Source organism: Tauraco erythrolophus, chromosome 1 (assembly GCF_009769465.1).
Source record: "Tauraco erythrolophus isolate bTauEry1 chromosome 1, bTauEry1.pri, whole genome shotgun sequence".
NCBI lineage: Eukaryota > Metazoa > Chordata > Aves > Musophagiformes > Musophagidae > Tauraco > Tauraco erythrolophus.
The window spans coordinates 20497013-20524866 of NC_141465.1; the positions used below are offsets into that span (position 1 = coordinate 20497013).

The window sequence follows — 27854 nt, forward strand, 5'->3', positions numbered from 1 at the left end:
GAAACAATGACTACAGTATTTATAGCCAGGATAAAAAGTCGGGAAAAAAAATTGATTGAAGTGCATCCAGTTGGTCTTTTGATTGCTTGAAGTTTAACTGATAAAATGGGAGGTTTCTGTCTCTGTGCTTATGTGAATGTTGGCACTGGTAATCTGTAAAGTGCTTAAAAACAATGGATTTCCACTGTTAAAGTGATGGTTTTAAGTTTCATAGTGACTCTAAAATTTGTATCCTAGTTGACTGAATTTCAGTTGCCCTTATTAAAGGACGGGAATGAGAAATTTTTCAGCATGGCACAATAGCATAGAGATTATAGTTCATTCACCACTTTATACTTCCGGAGTCCATGGATATTTTACTCTGGTAGTTTCTTTGGCCAAACCAACCTGTTAACAAGCACGAAAGTTCTGAGAGACATTTTAATAACAAAATGATCAATTTATATAAGGAGAATTATTCTTTGGTATTTAAAACTTGTAGAAAGGAAACATACTTTAATGTATTTTACTTCTTCAGTTTTATTCGATTTTTAGCACGCGATTTCACAGATCTTTAATATTTTTAAATACAGGTAATGAATTTGGACACCCAGAATGGCTTGACTTCCCCAGAAAAGGAAATAATGAGAGCTACCACTATGCCAGAAGACAGTTTAATCTTACTGAGGATCATCTTCTTCGCTATAGATTCCTAAATTCGTTTGATAGAGATATGAATAAATTGGAGGAAAGATTTGGCTGGCTTGCATCTCCCCCGGTAAGCGGAATATACTAAATGATAAGTTTTTAGTCACCAGTTGAGTACGTGTTCAGAATAACAACAATATCAAATTTGCATGCAGAAATTTTAAACAGTACTTTATTATGCGCTGCGTAATGCCCCACCATATATTTCAAGTTGTCAAAACATGTCACTGAAATATCTTCGTGGATAATAGAAATCTGAAACAGTCTCCTTTTAGCTTCATAGCTAGCTCTTTTCCTATTATTTTTGCTATTTTTATTTAGTAACTGCAGATTGGATAAAGCAGACTATAAAATTGTCTGTAATCCAATCTAAGGATTGCTTTGGGAAAGTGTAAATTGTTCTGACTATTTACTTTATATAAATAATTACTCTGTTACTGAGAAAACACTTTCGGTAGGACATAGTGTAAGCTATAGTCTCCCAGTCTTCAACCTTTTGTCTTTGCCTTTTTTACCCAAACACTTTCGTACTTTTCATCAAAGTGATCAATTATTATAATTTCTCAATGTTTATTTATTTCATGCTAGTCATAATCCACTTTAAAGATTTTTTTTATAGATGTCTTGTTATTTATTAATGGCTTTACCAATAGAACAAAGGTGGTTATGTGCAACAGTTAAAAACAAAATAAAAAAAACATATCTAGTGCTTCATTTTCTAAATTACTAATAGTAGATGGGATGCAGATCGCCATAACAAATAGGTTGAAGATTTGATTTGGTAAAAGGAATCCATTTTTTGCTAAAGGAAAGTGTGGTAAGAAGCCACATTACCAATCTTTGAGCCAGAATTTTCAAGTGTTCTATACCTAATATGCTTCTACCTCTTTAATTTTACATTGCCTTATAAAAGTAAGCTACAGTTTAGTAATCAAAAAATTTTATATGACATTATATATGGATAAACAGTTTCAGTTTGCTTGTCAATGCCCTTATCTATGTCACTTGAATCTTTGACTGTTTTTCTTGAAATGAGGTATAGAAGGAATGGGGTTTTTCTTTTTTTTTGTTAACTCAGTTAGAAATTAAATTTTTTATGGTACTGGATTTTTTTTTTCCTTTCCTAGGCTTATGTGAGTGAAAAGCATGAATCCAATAAGGTCATAGCATTTGAGAGAGCAGGTCTTATTTTTATTTTCAACTTCCATCCATATCAAAGTTACGTGGACTACAGAGTGGGTATTGAAACTCCAGGAAAATATCCTTTTTTGCTTGTACAGAAAAGTTTTAGAAGTTGGAAACTAATTTTATTTCTGTTTTCTATTATGAATGCAAACTGTAGTTAAAAGGTAAGAAACCACTTATTTGTCCACAGTATAATCTTGCTTTAATTCATAGTGTACAGGAAGAAAACTAATTAGAAAATGTACCTCCTTTGTAAAGACCATTTTGTAGAACATAAAAGTAAAAATTGTGATTTAAAGACTACATGTTAAAGTTTCCTGGTGATGCCTTGTTTTTTGAAGTTATGTCGAGTCATGAAAAGGCAAATAACTCCTTCTTTTTAAATAAACTAGAGAAAGTGACCGCAGTAAGATGAGGCTGTGCACGCACTCGCACAGGAAAATGCACCTTTAAATTACCTTTAAACCTTCATCAGGAAAGTTGTACAAATTCTGTCTTATAATTTGAGTGGACTGAGAATGTGCTCTCAGCTCAGCTGAGAAGTGGTAAATGATTGCTCTTGAGTAATTGACTGGTTTTGCATTCATGTCCAAATTCTTCGCATGAACAGAGATTCAAAAAATTCATGCTAACTTGCCGGAGAAAGTCGGTTTGCCCAAATTCAGTTTGTTTCAAGTGCTTTGGCAAACAGAGTCTAGCGAATCTTAACTGGGTCAGTCTGAAGCGCTGCAGTTCCAACTTTTGACCTGCTCTCTTTTCATTTACCAGCAACTTCAGTGAACTACTGGCCATGTTTCAGTTGCTTTAGTTCAGAGTAGCATCTTACCACTCTAACTCCTGAGCACCGCTGACCTGACCTGCAGGGTCTCAGGCCTGAGCAAGATTCTGGTTTAGAAACACCACGTCAAGCCTGTCCACTTCAGTTCTTTCTTCTGCTAGCTTTAGGCTGCTACTAGAACTCCTGGAAAAGGTAGAACAGAGTAGTAAATTGGAGTAGTAAAATCTTAATCTGGTGTTGTGAGATGAACTGGCACTTGACTGTCACAAGCTTCAGGTGTCCACCTGTTTAGGTTGATGCTGCTGCACTTCAGTTCTCTTGCATAAAGTGCCTTGAGTTCTGCAGATGAAAAAGGTGTAATTTCAATATTAAGGACTACAACACGTAACAGAATTAGCATGAGTTTTTTACTTGGATATTTATACAGATACAATTAAATCCAGACCACATTTTGTTGGTCTCTTTCTGCCTGTCTTTTCCAAGGAAGCTAAAGGTTCAGTTATTGGAAATACTTAAGAAATATTTCCAAAAAATCTCACTCTTAATAACTCATGTATCACTTACTTTTCTCTCTTTTCCCTAACTTGTCATCTTCAGGCTTAGTATTTAGGCTTCTTCAGGCTTCAGTATTTAATTATGATTATATATGAAGCTGTTCTCCTAATTTCAGTTTCTGGTTTATGCTAAATGAATTAAATAACTAGGCATTGTTTTTCTGGGTGCGTAAATGTCCTGCAGACGTTTTTGGAAAAGTTCTACTCCTGGGCACTTAGAGCTAAGATGGGACTAAACTGTGCTCAGGCACTTCTGAAACTATTTGAGCTTTCTTTAAGTTCATGGAAATATTTTTATGACCAGTCTGTTGACTAAATATTTAACATAAACAGCCTTTTGGTTTTTATCAGCACTTTAAATTTGTCAGTCATTTCAAAAACATTTCATCTATCTGATTTACAGCATTGGAATCTCATTTGTTCTTATAAATTAGGCATGTACTGCTTGTATAGAATCCTGAACATGTTTCTCCTGCTTCAGCTGAGACTGCTCTATAGTAGCTCTTCTGAAACAAATTGTGAAATTTACTTTTCACTGGGTTTACTTTGCAAATCAAGGCCCAGTTGGGTTTCAGTAAGTTGGTCTGTTGCTAGTTTGCTCTGGGCATTGAAGTAACTTCCTACTGCATCTTGGCCAGAAATACAATCATTGCTAATTGATTTTTCTTTTAATTTTTTTTTAATCTAAGCTGAAACTCGTTGGAAAATGTTTGCCATTCACTTAGTAGTAGGTGATGAGGTGGGTTATTTTTACATCCTTTATGTTTATTTTGGTTCATTGAAAATTATACTGAAACTTAACAACTCAAGTGTGTTCAAAACAAGTATGATATAAACAAAGCATACAGATGATATTTCATATTTGCAGTTTGTATTGTGGTTTTTAGCATGTTATTGTCTGTACACATCCTTGTCTTTTAAGTGTATGCAGTATACTTTTATTTACATCACATATTATAGATGATTTAAAAAGCCGTTGTTAAAGTGCAAAGATCCATATTAGCTTTTTGTTCCCTAACTAAAGTTGTTATTGCTAATGGAACCGCCGCTTACAAGCAGCGCATTTGCTTTTGTTAAGGTGCTTTGTCTGACTAACCCCTCCTGCCCCAAGCAAAAAGTGGATTTTGTGGTTCTCTGTCCTCAGTGTGTGATGTGCTCCGTTGCCTTTGGTGGGAGTGGAGGGCTCTAAATGCTGCCACTGCTCATAGTTCTCTGTAAAGCACGGTGCACCTTCACCCCTGAGAGCCTTGTTCATATGGCTAAGGAAGTGTCTGTCACCTTTTACAGTGTTGTATTTTTTGCAACTCGGAGAGGAAGTAGTTCTCTTAATTTAGTGTTCTCACTTGGAAATCTCAAATATAGAATATTCTCAAAAATCACCTTTTCAGCAACCTCCTTCTACTCATCTTATTCAGTGGCAATTCAATGCATGAACCAAGAGAAATTCCAGAAAACCCTCTGGGAGGGAACTGTTGCCAGCTGGCTCTTGGCCTGATTTAACTTTGGATATTTAAACTTGAGGGCAGGAACCTTCTCTTCCTTCCAGTATCTTGAATTCTGAAGATGCAAATAATTCTGAACAATATATGTACTTGGGCAGGTATATTGCAAGAAATTGTGCAAGTTCTGGTTCACAAAGCTTTTTGTTTTGTAGGGTTGTCTCTCAAGGCGAACAGAGCAATGATTCCCATGCCAGGAAAATAAGAAACCTCCTCTCAGTTGAAAAAAGTATCTCATAAAGACACTTTGCTGGAATTGGGTGCGTTTGAACAAATAATTGAGTTGCCCTAAATTTGTAGTTTTAGCTTAAGAGCAGATGAAGTATATCTTCATCAGACTTTCCTGAAACAAAATTTAGGAAGTTGCAGTGGTTTCTGTTGATTGTTAAAATAAAGTGATAATTATTCTTCTTAAATTGTTGCGCATAAAGAGGAGAAAATGACAAAGGGATGAAAAGGAAAAAGCAAGTTTTACTTATGTCAAAACCTTCTGATTTGGCTTGTAAGGATATTTATTTTATATTTTCTTTTCTCTTTGGCCTTCAAAATAAGCATCTTATTTATGTTAATTAAGATCTCTTTTTTCTGGGAAGCTTATTTATTATCCGTGTTAAAAAGTTCACTGTATTTTCATCCAAGGCCATCACACGGGATGAACCATTGGGACTCATTTTCTAAAGGAAGTGATTTTGACTGTATCAAATAAGATAACGTACCCTGATACCTACACCATAAAAATCTCACTTCTGTTTAGTGCCTGTTGCTAGCAAAGTCCTTGGACAATAAGTTGTCTGTAAATGCCTTGAACATACTTAAACTTTTCATTTCTCTTCTGTCTAGGAGAAAGCTAAGCCTTTTGCAGTATCTAGCAATTGCGTTCTCAGTATCTTTTCATTGCTAATGAAGACAGAAGCCCTCCATTATCCCATTCCTCTGTGTAAAAGTTTGCTTCTAACCCAAGGAAAGCCTTGGTCTGTGAAGCTACCATCAGGTGTATTAGAGAACTGCTGAAATCTTAGTAATAGCTGGTATGTGATGCACTTACATGCTCATCATCACAGTCATTTGTTTTTAGGAAACCTCAACTAAACTAGACATAAAATAATATTTTGGCATTAGAACTGAGAAGGTGCAGATAGTCACTGAAACGCTTCTTTGAAACCAAGCTCAAAAGCAGAATCGTGTTATAGCAGTTCCTTAAGCATCCTCTACTTAGCTGAGTAGTGATAACTAACCATAGGCATAGTCATAACTGATGGCAAATTTGAGGTATTGCAGCAAATGGCAATGGAGAGTAATTAAAATAGCCTCAGTTCTCACAGCTGAGGAGCCCACGTGTCATATTTGTGATTCTCTTTGCAGCAGCATGCCCTAAAGATTATGTTTTCTATTTGTGTGTCCTCTGGTTGCAAGATGAAAAGGTGAAAGTTTGCATGTGGGAGACAGTGCTGTTCAAATTCGGATCTGCTTATTTTCTGTGATGTTGGTGACTGCATAGGCTGTTAGCAGTAAACAGAGGCTAACTTACACTGTTTCTGTAGTATTTCTAAGACTGGTAAAAGTGAGACCGTGCGAAAGAAAAGGATAGCATGATTTGCAGAGCGTGAAGGAGATAGAAGCTTTTTTGCTCCTTCAATTCAAGAAGGATTTGGTTTTATTTTTAGAACTGAAAGTTAAGGCTATCAAATATTTTATCAACCTCACAAGTCCATAGGAAGTCCACTTTATACTCCACCTAACCAGAAGAAATACAAGTTGTGTGTGTTCGTTTCCTTTAAACATGCTAAGTCTTTCTTGGCTGAGACTTCTAAACTATTAGTCAAGAATAGCTGACTTGAACAGCACTTTACATCAGCTTATAGGCAACAAAAAAAATCATGAAGCTTTCTTATTGCAGCTCAGTCTTTTAGAGTAGTCAGACATTTATGGTATGGAAACAGTGCAGAACTGTTTCTAGTATCAGTTTTTAAATGAAACATATCCCAAAGTTAACAACGACTATTACCTTCCTATTCTTCTTGCTTTCAGCATCCTTTTTTCTTCCCTGCTGCGCTGGTTTTGGCTGTGATAGAGTTAATCATCTTCATAGTAGCTAGTGTGGGGCTATGTTTTGGATTTGTGCTGAAAACAGTGTTGATAACATAGGGATGTTTTAGTTGGTGCTGAGCAGTGCTTACACACTCAAGGCCACACCACCCTACCAGTAGGCAGGGGGTACACAAGAATCTGGGAGGAGACACAGCTGGGACAGCTGACCCCAACTGACCGAAAGGACATTCTGTACCATATGACATCATGCTGAGCATATAAAGCTGCAGAAAAAGAAGGAAGAGGGGCATGTTCGGAGCGATGGCATTTGTCTTCCGAAGTAACTGTTATGTGTGCTGGAGCCCTGCTTTCCTGGGGATGGCTGACCACCTGCCTGCCCATGGGAAGTGGTGAATGAATTCTTCTTTTGGCTTTGCTTGTGCATGCAGCTCTTGCATTACCTATTAAGCTGACTGTGTCTTGACCCACAAGTTTTCTCACTTCTGATTCTGTCCCCCATCCCACTTCAGAGGAGTGAGTTAAAACAAGAGTGTGTTGTTACTCTGGGTATTTTTTAGAAATTAATGGATTTTTAATTTGGTACTCTGAGGCAGTTACTGAATAAGCACGAAGAACAAATTGCTATAATACATTACATTCTTTTACTATCAAGTTTATCTGAGTTATACTGGAAATTGTGGGAAATGTCATGATCCTTTCACTACCTAGGATTAACTTTGTTTAATTAATTGGATTAGTTAAATCATTGCGTGTAATGCTTGTCATTAAATTTGCCTTTATTAAGGGGATGGCTTTGGCATATCAGTATACTGTAGTAATATATGTCATTAAGCTATATATTTTCTCAGATAAGTTACCAGGTATGTTAAAAGATAAAGAGCTTCCTGTCTCTGTGGCCTGTGTTTTTGTAGGCGTTCCTCTGTTCTCATCTCATTGAAAATACCATTCTTCTTCCAGATGTTCTTTATTTGTAGACTATTGGCATAGCAAACCTTATTGTACTTTTATAAGAGAAGTGATAGTCAGTAGACATCAGAGTCCTTCTGGTCCCACTTGATTTGGAAAGTCTTTTTCTGAACAGTCAGCCAGTCAAAAACTATATGAAGAGTCAAAAGCTGTATGAAGAGTCACAGCCGACTTGGAGTCAGTTTTTCCTTTCCTTTTATACTGCAGTCTTCTTTCGTGACTTACTTCCCTTGATGTTGAGTTGCTCTCTTCTGCTGCTTGTTCTCCTAAAATGATGTACCCCAGTGTGCAACATTCAAGGACTGAGACCTTCATTTTATATTTGAGCATAGAAGTCCGTAAACGTTGAGCAATATGAATGACTGCTGGCTTATCTCTATTTGTATCTTGATGTTTCGTGTTGTCATATAAAGTGCAAGAAGTGAAAAAAAAAAATGTAATGGGAAGCAATGGTTACTTTGCTAAAAATATTGCATGACATAAATAATGACATAAATGACAATAAAAATTTTTACATGACATAACATATCAAAGCATTATAATGCTAGAGTGAATGAATACCTGAGTCGTATACATATTGTTGGTTTGAAATTAGGGTGAATAAATACATTTGAAGTCAAGAGTTGTCCATAAGCAAATAGCTAGATGAGACCTGAGGTATATTGTTATCAAAATGCTACAAAAATGTACTTTTCAAAAATAATAAAAAAAAAAAAATCAGGCTCTCTGACATTTGCAACCTGCACCTAGAGCTTCTAATGAGCAAATAAGGTCACTTGAATGAGTCACTGGCGTGCGATCGCTGAAGGCAAAGATGCTGCTTTGCAGGCTGCTTTGAAGTGAAGTTATGTAACTGTCAATGCCTATTAAGGATTCAGGGGGTGTCTGGCACGTGAAGACAAAGGACTTAATGTAGGATTAGCCAAATGCCAAATTCTGTCAAGGTAGTTGATATGCTAAGGTTAATAGGTGTGACTAAGAAATATAGCATACTAATGTGGGAATGCATCTTCGACCTGCGTAGGAAAGGACACAGGTTTCCAGCACTATGAGTCTGTGTAACTAACAAATTATTTCTGCTCAATTTGCTTCAGTTTGGAGATAGATGAATAATCAACATCTAGGTCAGCTGTCTCTAGTCCTCTTATTGTAGATAAAATTTTGCATTTTAACAGGGATACCATTTGCAAGTTTCCTTTTTTTTTTTTTCTTTTTAATATTGATTAGCCCTTTCTGTAGGGTAGTGGTTGATTCCAAGGCCTGTCTGCAGCAAAAATTCAATATGGAAACTTTCTTTCCTCTATTCAAAAGGTACATGGCTAAAAGGCAGGAGAAAGAACAGGAAAGGGTCTTAAAAAGTTCCGAAATAACTCCATTCCCTTCCGTAAGATCCGGTGCTGATTTTTGTTGAGTAACTTCTCTGCAGTGTTGGAAGTCTCATTAAGTTATATGTATATATCTCCCCCTCCTCCGCCCTTTGTTTTTAACAAGGCTTATTATCTTGGCACAAAAATAACTGGTTTATGTTCATGATTTCCAACCAATATGGATTTATGTAGATCTAAATATACATTTTATTTAAGCAAAAAGAATCCATATTTGGTTGTAGGAAAAAGGTACAGTACCCCTGCTCCTCCTCAGTACTGTGTTATGAGTTGAGTACTAAAAGACTTCCAGCTGTCTTCTAAATATTCTGAGCTGAAGTTCATCAGGCCAAGGTATTTAATTTAATTAGAAAATGCATCCAAATGCTCTCTTAATATGCTTTTCCTCAGTTGTAGATTGACCCCTTAGTCTTCTCCAAAACGAGGAGTGTGTGGAGAGGAGGAGCAGAGGTACTCTTCTTCTTGAAATTAATTGTGCCAGTTACCTATTTTTGGGTGAAATTCAATAAAAACAAACAAACAAAAACCAACCAACCAAAAAAAAAAACCTGTAAACTGTGTTTACGATGCATTTAATGACTGAGTTCTTGTTTTCCTTTATGTGTCTTAGCTTACACTTTGTCCCTTTAGCTTCTGTGTTACTGTCTTAGTATTCTTTTATGCCTAGCTTAAAAATCTAGTTTTCACTTTCTTTAGGCTTCTTTTTAGAGTATGAGGTGAATAAAAAGTTCATTAATTAGCCATATTGATCTGTGGCTATATTTTTTGTTCTGTATGCATATTAATAATTCATAAATTATGCTTGTGCCATAGCTTGGTTTTTTACAAAATTGATTTCTTCAAGAAATTGCTGATCTTTGGTATCCTTTCCCTTTCTTTCAATCCATCTTGAGAATAACAATTGTCAGTTCTACAGATGTTGGTGTGTCTGGCTTTCTTTTTCTCATTTTGTTTCTTGTCTTCACTTGTTGCCAGGATATCTTCTTTAATTTACAAGTAGTATTTTGGCAATGAAAATTGCTGCCAGGACAGCTTCACTGTTCTTGCTTTCTGTAGGATGAATTTATTCCTTTGGCCCTGACTCATTACTGTTGCCTTTGACTTCTCAAACCAGCTAGTGCCTTTATACATGAAAGTCATATGTCGTTTTCTTTGTCATCCTGGTGACTTCTCCATCTGGGCACTTTTTCCAGCAACTTTTCTACATACTTTTGAAGAACAGGCAATGAATAGCATTCTTTACCAGATATCTTTTGCTTTTAGGAAAACATAGATCATAGTGCCAGTAAATCCAATCTAAAATCTGAATAGGAGTATCCAGTGGGGATTGTTGATATTCGTACTACTTTCCTTGCTGCAGGTGTGATAGCAGAGATCTTGCTTTTCCTAAGAGAAACTTGTTCTCAGTGCTAACGTTAAGCAAGCGTTGGAACAGGTTGCCCAGAGAGGTTGCCCAGGCTCCATCTTTGGATGTTTTCAAGAGCTTGCTGGAAAAAGCCCCAAGCAATCTGGTCTGACCCTGTAGCTGACTTCCAGAGTCCCTTCCAGCCTGAGTCGTTGTTGCTCTCATCCCTATGATCTCATCTTATGACTTGTGATATTTGTCTTTTCTTCTTCAGACTTGCTTATGATACTGTGCCCTAACCTTCTCTGGGGAAACTCCTGTAGGAAGGGAAGGCTGCCTTTCTTGCCTAGGTGAGCTCTCATCTCTCATTAACTTGCAGCGTTTTATCAGTGGCTTTCCTAAATAAGAGCTTTTCACAGCTTTTTGTGTTAATTTCTATCAGAAAATTTCTTAAAGGTGAGTAAATGCTTAAAACAAACACACAAAAACCTGAAGCAACAATACCCTCCACTTCCCCAAAAAAACACCTCCACACCTACAAAAAACTGTCTCTGAAGCATGAACCAAAGCATGGTGAGGGTTGATGAGGTGCATGATTGCTCCAAAAGTGTACTCCTAAGCCCATCTTAAATATTAAGGTAGATGCACCTTCTGATTGCCCTGGTTTCTCACATTGAAGTAGGATAATCCAGTAAACTCATGAAGTAGGTAGGGTTTCTCTTCTGTCTCCTGAGACAGACTCACCTAGAGAAAATTAGCATGATATCTTATATATCTGAATCTGAAGTTGTGCATAGAAAAGAGAAAAATGTGCCTAAGTAAAGAAAAAATGTGATTCAGTTAATATGGTTTTTACTGGTGTATTTAAAGACACTTGCACTTCCAATGGTGATTGACAACTGTGAAAGCTCCAATTAAAATATGAAACCTACATCTGTGAACTTCATATTTTGCCTTGTGTAGTTTCCAATTTTGAATTGCTGAAATATTGGGGGAAAAAAAGAAAAAAAAGGCGGGAGAAGCTATTTTTGTGTTTAATTCTCTAAATCAAAGTAGTACAAGGAAATCTCGGTGCGTTAATGATAGGTTTCTAATCCACACTTATGAGGGTTGCTCCTTAGTAATTTGTAGTCTTCTACATTGTTGACTTAGAGCGACTTTTTTTAATGAGCAAAGTTGGAAAGACTTGTATACTCAGCTGTTAAATGCTGGTGTGAGTTATCCTACATTGCTTTGCCAGTTTATTCAGCCTGACCTCTGAGAATCCATTTATTACAATACTGCAGATCATTCAGGTGTAGGCTGCTTGTATGCTAGTTGCTAAAACAAGACTAAGGAGATTTTCATCTAAGATGGGCAAAAATATTTTTCTCAGTTTGGGGATTGGATTTGTCAGAATAGATCCAACACATTAAAGTCATTATTTAGAAGTTTTTATCTTATGCCGTCACGGTATATGTAGCTAATAAACTCACCATACTAAGAAGCAGTTTTAGCTCTCAGCATCAGATGGAGTCAGCCTTGGTTTAGCCACTACGGCGGGCAGTACTTCAGAATTACCGTGACTGGTTACTCCAGCATTTTATTTGCATGTTCTACTGTCACCACTACTTAATGTTTTTTCAAGAGGTAAGACCTGAAAACATGCTTTCATGTTTTATATATATATAGATATAAAAAAAAATATATACACTTTGACCAGTGTGTATATATGTTTAATTTTTAGAAGAAGGTATGTAGAACATCTAGGTAGATATGTTGATTTTAAAACTTCTTAGTCCATTTTAAATTCGAAATTTATTTATGGATTTGGGGATTTACTTTTTAATGCTTCCTTGAATAGTGCTTGAACTGTTTTAATTCAGTGTTTTGTTTTAATAATGATAGAATTTTTCAGCACTTCGGTATTACACAGCACTGTTAATGATTGAGGAAAATTTTTTTTTCTTTTAGTCTACTATTTTATAGCTTGTATTTGAACAAAAAAAAAAGCCTTCCTGTGTAATATCTGTTTCTGGATTGGAGTGCTGGGTCAAAATTGATACAGAACCTTTTTAACTTTTTTCCTAAGAAATTTTATTTCCTTTCTCTCTTTCTCTATATTAAAAAAGCTTTCCTTTTCCTTAATGTGTAGTATAAGACCTCATGCGGAGGGTGAAAACTGTCTGTTGTTGTTACAGGAATGCTGGAGCCTTTTTTTTTTTCTTAAAAAAATACACAGCTATGAATATCAGGCTGGAGTGGAAAGGGATTTTTTTTCTTCTGTTTTCTTACATGGTCTGTCAGACCCCCTAGTTAGATATTTCTTGGTTTTTGTACAGGTTACGCTAATATATTTTGAACAATAAGTAAATATATGAAGCTATCTAATGAGATACATGCTTCCTGAGCAGGAAGAGTCTTTTGTATGCTGTGTGCAGCATATATACTGTAGCTACTTCTGTAAAGGATTTCCCTTAGGAAACATTGAAAAAGGCTTTATGGGAAAGTTGTGTGGTTTATACAAGCAAAAAACACCCAAAGCTTTCTCTGGACACCTTAAACAAAGCATCCAGGTGTACTTTAGCTGTTACTTTTGTGAGTAAATCCTTTAATCCATGTAGGTGTAATGAGACTGAGGACATTTAATCTTGTCATATGGTTATAATTTCCAACTGGATTAGGCATGACATCATGCCACTGTTGCTATCATTGCTACTATAACTGATTCAGGACAGCTGGCTGATCCCAAGACTGCTTAAAGGATCAAAAGATTTTCAGAAGCATTCCCATGTCTTCAGTTGTCCATATACTTCTTTCTTTGTAGCCTAAATTCACTTTCTGAAAGTTTTCTATATACAGACAGGAATAGTGTTTCAGCACAATTTTTGATGCTTTTTGATCTGCACTTTGTCTTTGTCCCATCTGTATTGCCAGAACCATGTCCTTTTGCTTTTAGCCAAGAAATGGCAGCGAGGCGAGGGATAAAAATGAAATCTTTATTAGGTATTCTTTTCTATATTGAGAAGTGCAGTGAGAAAATAACTGATTTACATATGAGTTAAAAAGAAAACAAAAATTTACATACACAGCCATGCTCCAGGGGCATGACTGGAAAGCACTAGAGAACCAGAAGTATGGATGCTTAAATATTTCATTGCACAGTAAAATCAAAACTATAACAGTTTCTAATCCTGGTTGTAAAACAGATTATGAAAGCATGAAGATGAAACCATCAGGATCACCTACAGCCTTTTTGTATATGTTTGCTTACCATTCCTACATGTCCAGTCTTGCTCAATTGTGTCCAGACTTTCTAACTTGATGGGTAACCTGTCACATAGGTAATCTGTGTAATAGGGCTGTCATATATAATACAGAGGGCCCGATGTACTTAATATTATTTGAATGTTGTTGATGTGATATATATTCATGTGAGTCAAATCAGACCATACAGAAAAGAATAGTTTCTTTACAAATACTGAGTAAGCCTTACATCATTTTACAGATGGTCAGTAGAAATTCTTATCTGCTCTTCTGCAAACTTTTTTATTGTGCTGGACCATCACCCCCACATATAGCGATTGGATTCTTTTATCAATAGTAAGGGTTGAGGAACAAAATACAAATTATCTTATTTTATGATTTGCATTTACTTAGTAGTGTTTTATGTGTCATTACACATGTCTAAGTGTCTCCATTTAGCCTGTGTCCGGGACTAGGCAGTAGCCAGCTGTTGTATTACCTGGTGACCCCTCCCTACTTGAGGAGCGGAACTGGGAAAAGGAAGGAAGATCTGTGGGTTGAGATAACAACTATTTAATAATTAAAATAATAATAATAATAATGATGACAATAATAATAGTAGTAGTAGTAATAAATGCAAACAAGTGATAGTGCAATTGCTCATCACCTCTTCACCACAGCTGGCAACAAGCTAAAACAAAGGGTCTTATCAACTTTGTTCTCACCGAATCAGGTGCTGCAGTCATCTTAAAAATGCAGCTTACTTCAGAAATGTAGCATCTCTGAACAGAAAATTGATTCTATGATTCTGTCCCAGCGAAACCAGGACAATAAGATTAAATAAAAACATTGTGTTAAATTATGTATTTCAAAACATTATAATAGCATAGTAATTCAATAATTAATGTGGTAGATAATGACAGTCTTTCCATTGCTGGCTCTATCTATACAAGAGTTCAATGCTTTTTGCTACTCTTCTATACTGTAGTAGTTAGTCAATTCAGTCAGAGCATCAAACTTAACACAAATTGGGCTTTTTTCGCTCACAGTACAGGTTAGGATTTCCAGCAGTCTGTCGCTGAAACAAAAGAGACCTCACTACAAAAGAAAATACTTTTATTATGTGCTTAATTAACACACACAACTGATGCTTAACGTTTTTATGAAAGTAGTCTTTAAAAACCTGATGCTCATAAAATTCTGAAATGTCTAAAGCAGCTTTTCTGTGAGGTTTAAGTTGGAAGGCAAATGGGTATATTTACCAAACTAATTATTTTGCCCTGAGAAATACCTAATCTGTGAAGCTCTTAAAAATTCTTCCAGGTCTGGTTAACAGTATTTACGCCAAATATGCTATGTTGCGAGGTGCGGAGAGGCAGTGATATTAACTTTGTTTTGCTAGAGAGCACTGCTAGACATACTTCTATAGCCTGGATTAAGGAAATAGGTTCAATTGTTTTAAAATTAGCATAGCCATAACAATTGAATTTGCTGTAAATAGTTTTAAAGGAATCATTAAAGATGTCAGGGCATTCAGCAACATTGATAAATTATTAAATTTAATGTATAGTGTAGATCACGGAAGCAAAGAATGAAATGCTTAAGGGAGACATTCGCCTGCCATGTTCATAAAATATACAGTGGAGAAATAGCAGCCATTGCTGATGCTGGGTTTGAAAGGGCACCAGAGAGAGTAACAAGAAGTTGTAGTTTATATTTTTGTATGTTTTACATGACAACAAATGAATGGTAATTTGAATTTGTGTATAATAGGGGGAAGGTGTGTGTATAGTGCACATATAAGACATAGAGGACTAAAGCTGGCAAAGTATAATATTTTTTCTTCTTTTTTTTTTTTTAAACAAAAATTTTAAACAAAATCTTTTAAACAAAGATTTTGCCAGAGAATGTGAGGATCTGCCGTTTCTCTCCTTGGGTACCTGCCCTCTAGAAATCAACAACTTGGCAGTTCTGGACCTTTTTCTCATTTTACTGCAAATTCTTGTGAGGAAGGCATTACTTAACATTAGTGATTTGGTAGCTAATTGGCAGCTTTGCTTTTTTCCTCATGTGCATCTATTTTTCTTCTTTCTTACCTTCTGTCACCAAAACCTGTGCAATCTTCTAAATTGAAATATCTCGGAGTAAATTTGCAATTAATTGTAGTTTAGGCTTCTTTTGTGTTATGTCATACTTCAAACAGTCTTTCTTGTTGCTAGAGATTTAAATCAGTAAAAACTGTGGCAGTTGGGAAAATTTCCTAAATTCATCTGATAGAAATAGAGCAGTGTAAAAAGACTTAAATAGAAACGATTCAAAATCCTTAGATTTTTTTTAGCAGCTCCATTTTCAAAAGGTTGAGCAAGCACAGAAGCCCAAGAGCAGTTTAAGAACCACTGACTGAAAGAGTGTTGCTTCACTCTTCCCTAATCCTATTGAATACAAGCTCTAGCAAAATAAGATTCTTCCATGTCTTAAAATTAAGGAAGGAGATGGTGGATTATGGAGCGCTGTTATTTCCTTCTCTGCATGTTCTGGATGATGGGGAGTGGAGATTGAGGCTTTCTTTTGTAACTTCACGTGGTGAGTTGACCCTGGCTGGACGCCAGGTGCCCACCAAAGCTGCTCTGTCACTCCCCTCCTCACCTGGACAGGGGAGAGAAAATTAACAAAGGGCTGTGGTTTGAGATAAGAGCAGGAAGAGATCATTCACCAACTACTGTCATGGGCAAAATAGACACAACTTGGGGGAAAAAGTATATTTAATTTGTTACCAATCAAATCAGTGTAGAATAAGAGAAATAAAACCAAATCTTAAAATCACCTTCCCCTCTCCCCTCCCTGCTTCCCTGCTCTACCTCTTCCTCCTCCCAACGGCACAGAGGGGACGAGGAATGGGGATTGTGGTCCGTTCATCACATGTTGTTTCTGACGCTCCTTCCTCCTCAAAGGAAGGACTCCTCACACTCTTCCCCTGCTTCAGTGTGGAGTCCCTTCTGTGGAAGACAGTCCTCCACAAACTTCTCCAATATGAGTCCTTCCCATGGGCTATAGTTCTTCATTAACTGCTCCAACGTGGGTCTGTTCCACAGGGTGCAGTCCTTCAGGAGCAGACTGCTCCAGTGTGGGTCCTCTGCAGCGTCACACGTCCTGCCAGTAAACTTGCTCCAGCATGGGCTTCCCATGGGGTCACAGCCTCCTTCAGACATCCACCTGCTCCGATGTGGGGAATCTTGCTGCAAGTGGATCTCTGCTCCCCCATGGACCTCCATGGGCTGCAGGGGAACAGCCTGCCTCACCATGATCTTCACCATGGGCTGTAAAGGAATCTCTGTGTCAGTGCCTGGGAGCACTGCCTCAACCTCCTTCTCCACTGACCTAGGTGTCTGCAGAGTTGTTTCTCTCACATATTCTCACTCCTCTCCTCTGGCTGTTGTTTTCGCAGCAGTATTTTTTCCCCTTCTTAACTATGTCGTCACAGAGGTGCTCCCACCGTTGCTGATGGGCACGGCCATGGCCAGTGGCGGGTCTGTCTTGGAGCCATTGGCACTGGCTCTGTTGGACATGGAGGAGCTTCTAGCAGCTTCTCACAGAAGTCATCCCTGTAGCCCTCCCGCTACCAAAACCTTGCCACACAAACTCAATATGCTTCAGAAGGAAAAGAATGTTTTAATTATGTCCAAACAAGAAATATAAAAGGTACTGAAATAACCATAATGCTAAAACATTTTATTTGTTGTTGTCCCAAATAAGAAGAAATTGACTTTCAAATATGTGTTAGCTCTTTATTTCCCCATTTATTTCCTTACATTTTCTGATTTTCTTCTTTCAACGTTATTTTATTTTTTTATGTTTTGCTAAATCCACTTGAATCCTTTTAAGTATCTGTACAGGTATTCCAACTCAATGTTACATTTTGTTAAATAATTCACCCCGTTTTAAGAACCGTAGTCAGAATGTTTGTCTCTTAGATGGTCTTTATATTAAATATAGGCTTTCTTTTGTTCCTCTGCTATAATAATTCAAACTCTTTCCTTAAAAACTCTCAAAGGAGTTGTGGGGTTTTTTCTGTAAAATTGTATGCTTTTCTTGTTAACACATGAACAGATTCTGAAAGACTGCAAAATATGCTAAACACCAATTGTGATGATCATAATTATGTAACTTCTTAAATGCAATTCAAATCCACTCATTTTATTTAGTAGTGCATTTTTAGTCTAGTCCATCACATAATTCTATCCATGTCTACTGTAATACTGTAAACTTAGCATTCATGGAAGATTCCAGAAGAGACTGGAAGGTGGTTTATTTACTAGGAGTCACTATTGGAAGATGAAATTTTCAAGACAAAATGTCATATAGTTTCTATATGTTCTGTGTATTTTCCTACTTTAAGTTTTCTTAGATTTTTTTTATATATATATTGTGTATATTAGCATGAATTATGTTGAAGGAGTTCTTTCAGATTTGGCATAGTTCCTTAATAGTCATTTTTAAGTATAAAATCCTTCTGGATTCTGATGCTGAAGAATATGGAGGGCATCAAAGGCTGGACCATAGTACAGAGTACTTCTCTGAAGAATATCCTCACAATTATCGACCTAATTCACTTATGGTAAGTAAGATTTTTATTTTTTTCATCCTACTGTCATCTGAATAACTTCTAAAATTCTTTGGACAAATATGGGATCTATTCTAGGAGTATTATGGGGGGATTAAATTTATTTTCTGAAGTTAGTCTTTGTATGAATACAGTAGAGATGACAATGATATGATTTGATTATGACCTGTAATGTTAACTGATTTTTCTCTTTTGACATTACATTCAAATTTGCATGCACTCTTGCAGTGTCTGGCACACATTCCTTGCCAACATGCATGAAAACCTTCTAATGTGCTTTTGAGTTGACATTTTGAATATAATTTTCTTTATTTTCATGTCTGAGAAACTCCATCTTCATGCTTGCTTAGTGATTAAAGTTCTGTAGAAGCTGATTCTTGTGTTGCTTTCATAAAATCATTTGCTTAGCTCTGCAAACACGAATTAGAGCAAATCATGCATTTTTCCGACTGGCTTTCTCCTCCTCAGTTTACAGAAAAACTTTGCAAAGCAGAACAGACTTTCTCTGTTCACATCAAGAGTTTCAAGAATTTCCAGTTCTAAAGCGATATGAAAAACAGATAAAGACTTTTCCATTAATCACTTCTGATGAAATGGGGGACATATTCTTGCGAACAAATTCTGTTAGCTGAGATGGTGACTAATAAAAACTCTACTGTTCTTAATTACTCTTGAAAAAATAACAACTTACCAGAATTTACAATTTTAAAATGTCATTTTTTCCATTCTTTATATATCTGTATGTATACATATATACGCATATTTCCCATTCTTTATATATGTATTCACATATGTGTATGTGTATATATTCACAACCGAAACAGAATAAGATTCAAAAAGGCCACAAAATAAGGCAGAGTTCACTGAAAAAGTTCTGAGAAAGCTTATATCACTGACTAGATATTTGTATCTAAAACATAGAGGAGTGAAGGGGTATGTATCCCTATGCATAGGTGTATTTATACATATAAACCGTAAATGTTACACTTGTAATCTTAACAGGTTACAAAAATGGAGTATCTGCACCAATTGGTGTAGGCTGCTCCTCTTCCATTGCAAAATGGAGACATCAGTTTCTAGTGTCACATCTTAAAAGCTCTCATGAGATCTAAACTCCTGAGAATTATTGTCACTTGTAATCTCTTCTCTCTTACGTGCACTCACCCTATTTCATTGTATTGAGGGTATTGGCATTTATCTCATTCACTTGTTTTAAAATAGTTCAATTATATAAAAGAATTTTCATGCTTTCATCGTGCTTGGTGTAATGGGACTTGAGAACTTTTTTTTATAAAAAAGGTATCTGTATGTGACAATGCCCTCATAGTGTGGTGAAGTATCTATGTTCATTTGCACGCAAAGAAACTAAGCCTCTAAGATTTCATTCCTGAAGATTATGTAGCAAATTAATGCTTCCTGAATTCTTGCTTCGTGTGTCCGTTCCAAATACCTTGCTTCTGTGACTGGAGAGCATCTCTATGTACCAGTGACTTAGTTTTCGTAAGCCAATTAACTGTAATTTGGAATGTGTATTTCACATTTGGACTCTTAGATGGTAAGTGCAAGTCGCTCAAGGCAGAAAAAAATGCGACAAAATGTGAAGATGCAATTTGCTAGGAGCATGTGGAAGAAAAGGCATGTGACAAGCAAAGCAGCAAATGCACTTCTGCAGCATAAACCATGGCATGGCAATGGCACTTCTGGGTGAGAAAGAAATGCAGCAGCATGAGTCACATTAACTTTCTTTTATGTCCTTCAGCAGCCCAATTCACAGGCCACCTTCAGCCAACACCCTAGAAGATGCCACAAGCACTCCATAGAGGTAAAATGCTAGTAAAAGGGACACCAAGTAAAACTAATTGGGGAAAAAAAATCCGGAAAACCTGACTAAATTCAGCAAGATAGAACTCCAAGTAAGAAAGAACAAAAGTGACAGTAAATACCTCTAGATGCTATTTTACAGTAAAAGAGCGAAGTTTTATTTTAACTAGCAATTTATATCCCAGTGCTTGGGTAATCAGTCATCCTTGAGAGTTGCTTTAGTCTTAGTTGCAGTTTCTAAAATCAAAGTAGGTCTTGAATTGAAATTCTTTTCAAAAAACATATGATGCCACCCCAATAAACTCATAAACATTGTTTTCCTGCTGTTTAAACAATTATCTTATTCTCTTTACATGATGCATGAGACTTAAGTTTCTTGTTTCAAAAATTTTAGTTGCTCCTCCACCACAAACTTCAAAGAAATATTTCTTTTTAATGATAGATGCACCTCCCTTGAGGTGTGTAAGTAAACAGTCAGCAAAACATGTCCAGAGGGCTATGACAAAATGAAATCACATGCAATAATTCTACTGCTCAAGTCAAGCTTAAGTAGCGCACAACTGTTTAACAAAAATAGAAGATTAGATGTGACATGATTCATTCTAGAAACATCACCTAATAAAATAAATATTCAAAGTGACATTGCAAAAATGAGAAGAAGAGAGATGAAATTCCTGGAGCAAAGAACCTTGAATGAAGAGGAGACTTATAAGTACTGCCAGGCATTTCACTGTAAAATTTTTTTGATGAACAGATGATGATTGAGGTTTGTTTAGTTATGTTGTAGAATATAATTAATGATCATCAGACACATCTTGAAAATGCCGTAGAAAAATGCACAAAAAAATCTTTTGTAATATGACTTATTTAAATTATTATTATAGTCTAATTTTTTCCATTTCACTGCTTGCTCTTTTCTGCATTGTTAACAAATATATGAAATGTACATAACTCTTCACGTAATCAGACTCTCCACGTAATCAGACTTTCTCATACCAACCTGTTAACCACTTTATCATTGTGAAAAATGGGCTCTTTTTACCACAGTTTTATTTCTGTTACATCTCCGCTGTGGTATTCTGCTAATAGTCTTTTTGAGGTATGTTTTATAAAAGTTGTGTGCTTTTTCGATGCTTCTATGAACTTTTAGATTTGCTTATGTCTTGTCATTTCTTTGCAAGATGTAATTATGTGCTGCACTCAGATTTCGACTCCTGTCAGATCCTGGTGCCCTTTACGTACAAAGTTGTTTGTTGGTGCCTTACTTGGTTGTTGTAGTTGGATATGAGACATAGTTTTGGGGCAGTGAGTGGTGAGGAAAGAACCGTTTTAATAACACTCATCATTCAAAATGTTTTGTCAGTCTTTTCATTCAACTTGACTGTATTTTACGGTAAGATGTAATTAGGTATCAGTGTGTGTTCTAGTAACTTTAATATTTTTGTACCATGCCAAAACTTAGGATTTATATGAAGACAATGAGGATTATACTTTGGTACTTCGCATACCGACAGAACTGAGTAATAAGCAGGCTAAATGCTATATTGCAGAGTATGTTGTGTCATTGGCAGTTTATTGAGAAATATAATTGTTTAACATATTTCAGCTTTTATAGATTTACTTTTTCTGTAGTTCTTTCAATTAGTTAAAAAATAAATAGATATCAAAGTATTCTTTTCTTCCCGTCCCCAATACTGTGTTTTTTCTGATTCTCTATTTTTGTTATCCACCAATACAATCTTTTCACATTAAATGAAACTGAAATTATATAGTTTTATTTGAGAGTATCCTTATGCTGGGTGGGTTTTTAACCTTCACCTTAATGTATACTGTTCAATGCAAAGTGCAGCTCCCTGCTTCCTTGAGTCTATTGACAAATTAAACACTCACATAGACTGAAATGATCTAAAAGCTTTTAGTGACCTTAGTTTTGAAAATATCACGATAAGGATTTATGTATTGAATTTTAAGGGACTGATGTAATCTTTAACTGTTTTCTCCCTGACATGCACAGGTATACAGATTATATGGAAGAATCTTTGTAGTTACAAAATTAACTGTTTTAACTGGGGGAAATCAGTAAGGCTTTAATACCAGCAAGGTCTTCTGTTATTTTTGCTTCTTGATGATTAAGACTTGTAAATTAATTTACTCATATTCATTGTTCATTTGACTTGTTAAAACCACAAGCAAGTGCAATGATTCCAAAGTTATTCTGTTAGTCATTTTCTTTAATCTCATTTTTCAGTCTACTTGTTTGTTTCTAGGGGTTTTTGTTGTCTTTTTAGCATCCTCTTTCTTAACCTGAGGAAGGAATGCAGAAGTTAATAGAGGAGAAATTTTGAGATACAGCCTGTGCAGTATCTGGACTTCTTTTGCATAAATGAAGCCAGACAGTCTGAGAAATTATTTTCTGCATATTCATGCTGTACAGCTGTAAATTGAAAAAACAAATTGGAAGGCAGAACTTCACATTATTTTAAGCATACCTTCTTTGTCATATGCAATATCTAGCAAAATGAAAACCAAAAGGTCTGAGGTTTTGTGTAACACATTATAGTCAGAAAGCAGAAGCTATCATGTATCTTATTCATTGATTGTTAATTATATTCTCAGAATAGTCTCAGTGTCTGACAATTAGTAGTGATACAGAGACATGAGATTGTCTAAAGCCCTCATTTTAATTAAAAGTTTGAGTAAATGTTGGCACAGACTCTTGTGACATTGCCTTCTGCATCTACCAGCTGCATTATGCACTATCAAATATTTTTCTGCAGTGCCTGATCTAGCTCTGAGTTCCAGAGCTAGATTCTCCCATCTGTTGCAAAATGACCTTGAAATGATTTTTAGGGCTTGGTGTTTTCCAACCCTGAAAGTAGGATGGAGAGTAGTTGATTGCAGTTCCAGCCAATTTCAGTTGTGCTTGCACCTGGTACTGAATCTGGTTGACAGATTTGAAAGTCATTTGCAGGACTGCTTGCTTGTGGGTTTTTATATACATCTGAAGATTGCTGTGTATTGTAGTCCTGAACCAAATACATAAGATGATATTTCTGCTTATGGCTGCTGTTGTTCGCAAGTGCTCTTCGTGTATTTGGTATTCCTGTATTCTTCTTAGATTTCTAATCTCTGAAATTATCTCAATGTTTACAGAAAAAAGTGTAAGGAGTAAGTGTTTGTATGCCTGAAAAGTGTCTTAAGTTCCTAGCAATGTTCCTAGTAGTAATGCCAGTTGTTTTTTTTCCCTGTTTGTGTGATAGCCTACATGAATGTATGGTGATCTTGATATAACACCATGTACGTTGGTGGAAAACAGTTTGATTGTAATAAGTGGGTTTTGTCTCTATATTAGAATGGCAATACTATTTTAGTGCCAGAAGTCTTGATCTGTGTGGGATTTGCCTAGTTTCAGACAGTGTAACTGCCTCATAGTTAAATGGACATGCAGTTTAAAAAGGTCAGCAGTGATAAAAAGCAATTTTGTATGTATTTGACTTATAAACAACATTCCCATCTTCCATCATCCTCTCTGTTAGCACATCTGCCTGTGAAGTCAACCGCAATTATTCCACTTCATTCCTGCTGAATACTCCATTGAGAATAAAAAGACTCTCAATGATAGTTTGATGACTAAACGTTTGAACATTAGCTTTATCAAAAACTTATATTCACAGCTGAGTCATCCTGACTCTGTCCCAAACAGATCTGATGTTCTCCCTTCACCATATTCCACTCCCCCATCAGCAAAGGCCTCATGAGTCTTCCTACGTATGCTTTTGGATGTCTTCATGGTTTTCTAAAATAGCAGAGTTTGTGTGACATCTTTGAGGACATGAGTTAATAAGTAAGCAGTTGGCGCAGAAAGCAAAGGGCAAATTCACTGATATATCTAAAGGCCTGAGTAGTAACCAGGTCTCACCTCATAGCTGACCCTGCTTTCAGCAGGAAGTTTGGGCCTCCTGAGACCCTTCCCAACATGGATGAGCCTGGTGGGGAGGAAAGAGCTGGGGAGGGTGTTTAAGCTGAACACAGAAAGCTTGTAAGGAAAGAGAGATTCAAAGAATATGATATGATTGAAAGATAGTCAAGACATTGGTTAACTATAAATGTATTCTCTTTATTATTTTGTACTTCGGGGTTTCACTTCTGTCTGTGTTCATCAAGTGAGCCTCATGAAATGATGAAGGACACATGAATGGGATAAAACATGATAAGAAAGAAGCAGATTAGAAGAGCAGAGATCAATAGAACTGAAACTGGTAATTGGAAGTACATAATTCAGCAAGAGTATATGAGAGGAAAAGGGAAGACAAGAATAAACTTCTGAAACTTTCCTCCTAGGGCACAGGGACAACATCAGAAGTGACGTATCTGATAATATCTTTTACTGATGAATACCTAGGTTTCCTATGATGGTTTTAATCAGGATACTTCTATATACTTCTACTATACTTACCTATCTGTAGATAGATATATGTCTAAGTCCATGTACTATATATATAAAACTAGCTAGAGATAATGGAGAGTGCCAAGAAGGTGATTTTACAAATATACTAGTAAGAAAAGCAGCTTAAGAAAAAACACGAGTCCCTTGACAACATGAGGAGTCAAACCTGTGATGAAGAATATGGAATACTCAATGCCCTTGTTTTTTTTACGTCGGATTCCAAGGGCAAAGTCTACTCTCAGACCCTTTTGTATACCAGGACACTGTTGAAAAGAAAGTAGCAGAGCAATAGGTTAGGGACATCTTAAAGATGCTATATATAAATGAGATACACCCAGAGGTTTGGAAAGATTTCAGTGATGTGATTTCAAGGCTGCTGACTGTCATCTGTGAAAAATCATGGTCAGGGAAATTTCTGACAACTGAACAAAGGCTGTAGTAAAAGTGAAAGGAAGGCTGGGGGATCTGTAGGCCAGTCAGCCTCCTCCTTGAGAAGTCAAGGAGCACCTCCTCTTGGAATCCCTATCCAAACGAGTGGGTTATATGAGGTGGGTCAATCGGAAAGCCAATCTGGATTTAGCAAAGGCAAAACGTGTTATCACCCTGATTGCTTTCTGTGATGAAATGACTCCAGATCTGTGCATGAAGTTTGCTACAATCAGTGCAGCAAGACTTTCAGCTTGGTCTCCTACAACATTCTTACCTAGGAGCTGAGGAAAAACAGGCTGGATAAGAAGCTTGTTAGGTGGGTTATAAACTGGCTGGGCTGCTGCAGTTTTAGTAATCAGAGGCTCAGTGTCCGGCTGTCGACTGGTATTACGGAGAGTGTCCTAGGAGTTGCTGCTGGGGTTGATACTGTTTGGAGTCTTTAAGCAATGACTGGAATGATGAGACAGAACGTATCCTCAGCAGATTTGTAGATGACATTGAATTAGAGTGAATGGTTGATAAATTGAATGTTAGAGGTCCAGTCCAGACACATTTTGATAAATCTGAGGATTTATCCAACTGAAACTTCATAAAAGCTAAGGAAGAAAAATTCTGCAGAGGAATCCCATGCATCAGTGAAGATTAGAAACCAACTTGCTGAGTAGCAGCCCAACTGAAAAGCACTGGGGTTATGCTGGATACTAAGTTGAATGGAATTGAGATTGTCACAGACACGTATCATAACATGTCCTAATTTTTTGTTGCTTCTTGCACTTTTATTTAAGTCTTACAGGTGATTACACTGACCAATGAAATACATTGATAAGATTAGGAGATGATACTATCTGTAGCTCTTCTATGATTAAGCAAAAAGCCCAAGAAAAAAATACTAAAGTGCCTGTTTAATTTGCCCAGGTAAAGAAAAAAACATGTGACTAAAGTAATAAGATGGCAGTTGCATCTCTTCATGGCAAACAAATATATCTGTCATCAGTCTAAATACGATGCACAAGTTCTGAAATTCTGCTTAAAACTGGTTTTGAAATTCTGATTGTCAATGAAGCAGTAGGAATGGGATGCTTCCACACTGCTCTCAGGTTCTCAGCTGATGTAAATTGACTTTAAGGAAATGGGCTAATTTACTTCTCCTAGGATCTGACATATTATTGACTAGAACGTAATTGAGAATTGCTGTGTCCTGTATTATGTTACTTCAGTTAAGGGAAAAAAAAAATTAACTTTTTACACATTCTTTCTTAGAAAAATTATTTCTATTTGTTCCTTCTCCCTTCATCATACAAACCAAGAGTGTTGAATTTCTCAATATACAATTTTAAAATCTCTCTTTTATCTATATATTCTGAGCTAGTTGACTTCATTAGGTATTTCCTCTCCTGCACAGATTTGTAGTAGCCATTTGTCACCAAAACCTTAGAGGCAGTCATTATGTTCTCTGCCTTTCAAGAAGCATTGGACATAGCTCCATCTGCTTCAATGAAGATCAGCTGTTCTTTTTCTTTCCTCGTTTTCCTAAAGCTTTTTGTTTCATTGCTTTATTCCATTTTGAAAACTATGCAAGTCTTTCGTGCCATCGGGGTCTGGTTAGCAGATAACATAGTTGAAATTGTAGAATATTAGACGTTCCACAGGGATGAAGGGTAGTCTAAAAGAGGATGTTGTCAGAATGAAGCTGATAATCTTCAATCTTGTGTTACCTTTTATAATTGCATTTTTATTGACTCGTTCAGCAAACAGATTCATACATTTGACAATTGATGGGGTACCATGTATCAAGGTAATTGGTAGGTAGTACATATCGGTTTGTTTTCGGACTATGACTCTACTCTGCTGGGAAGGAACGTCATGTAAAATATATTGTCCCAAGTTCTTTTGTGGTCTGTAAAAGTCTTTGATTATATATGTTAGGTTTTTTCATTGTAATCAGGAAAAAGGGGTAAGAAAAATGCAAAAATTTGATGGTTAATTTTGAATCTCTCTAGTCTTGAGGGTGAGTTTATTGCTCAGACACGGAAACTCTATAGACACCAAGAGTGAGGAGAATACGTTGCTGTGTCATACTGCTGGTATTTACCTGTATGAAATGACATCATGGACCTTGGGGCAACTTTAATTCACAGCAGAAGAATGTTGCGAAACTTTGTCATTTGTCATTGTACGATTTATTGACCCAGATGGCCTCAGGTTTTTGAAACTGTCATTGTAAGTCATATGAGGCCCTCTGCTGGTAGCCGCTTTAAAATATAGCAAGGTAAGATTTTTAAAGAAAAAGAGAAAAGAGGAGAGATTGTAGTGAAGCTTTTAAACTTTTAGCTTACCTTGTGTAATTCAAGTGCTGGGGACTAAGCAATCGATAATCACTCTTTAAATGTGATTAATATGACCCCACAGCATTGCACGAGTGACAAATTTTAACAGTTAAAGTATTTCACGTGTTTTTCACATACTGTTATTTAGAAATCGTATCCTGTGAGGTCTATGGGTTTTTCAGCTATTCTTGTTCTTGTCATATTTTTACTAGGTGTACATTCCAAGCAGAGTGGCCATTGTGCTTCAGAATATGGATATCCCAAAATGAAGTTATCTGTAACTATCACTGAAGAAGCAAGTCACAGAAGAAGTGCTGATACTCTGTACTACTACTAAGTATAAAAAAAGTTGCTCTAAGGAAGCTTTCTGAAACTAAGTATAGTAATATTAGGTGTTAATATGTAAGATTAATATTCACATATAATTGCAGAGCTCTTGACTTGCTAGAACCTCTTTTGAGGATACCTTACAAAAAAAGGCAGCAAGGAAAACGTTGATTTTGTAGTTCTAGTAGTACAAAATTACACTTAAAATA

The 27854-nt window shown here is 36.3% G+C and overlaps 1 protein-coding gene across 2 annotated transcripts in view; it reads left to right on the forward strand.

Annotated features, from left to right (window-relative positions):
* GBE1 (1,4-alpha-glucan branching enzyme 1) overlaps positions 1 to 27587 on the forward strand; it is a 172424-nt gene extending 144837 nt beyond the window's left edge. Inside the window, exons 13-17 of one of the 2 annotated variants that reach the window (XM_086631299.1) lie at positions 573 to 757; positions 1815 to 1961; positions 18172 to 18288; positions 20054 to 20116; positions 27531 to 27587. In XM_086631299.1, coding sequence (XP_086487425.1) covers positions 573 to 757; positions 1815 to 1961; positions 18172 to 18288; positions 20054 to 20116; positions 27531 to 27587 — 569 coding nt within the window. The remainder of the gene's footprint in view (positions 1 to 572; positions 758 to 1814; positions 1962 to 18171; positions 18289 to 20053; positions 20117 to 27530) is intronic. The other variant, XM_086631307.1, reaches the window with a different exon arrangement.
* The last annotated feature ends 267 nt before the right edge of the window (positions 27588 to 27854 follow it).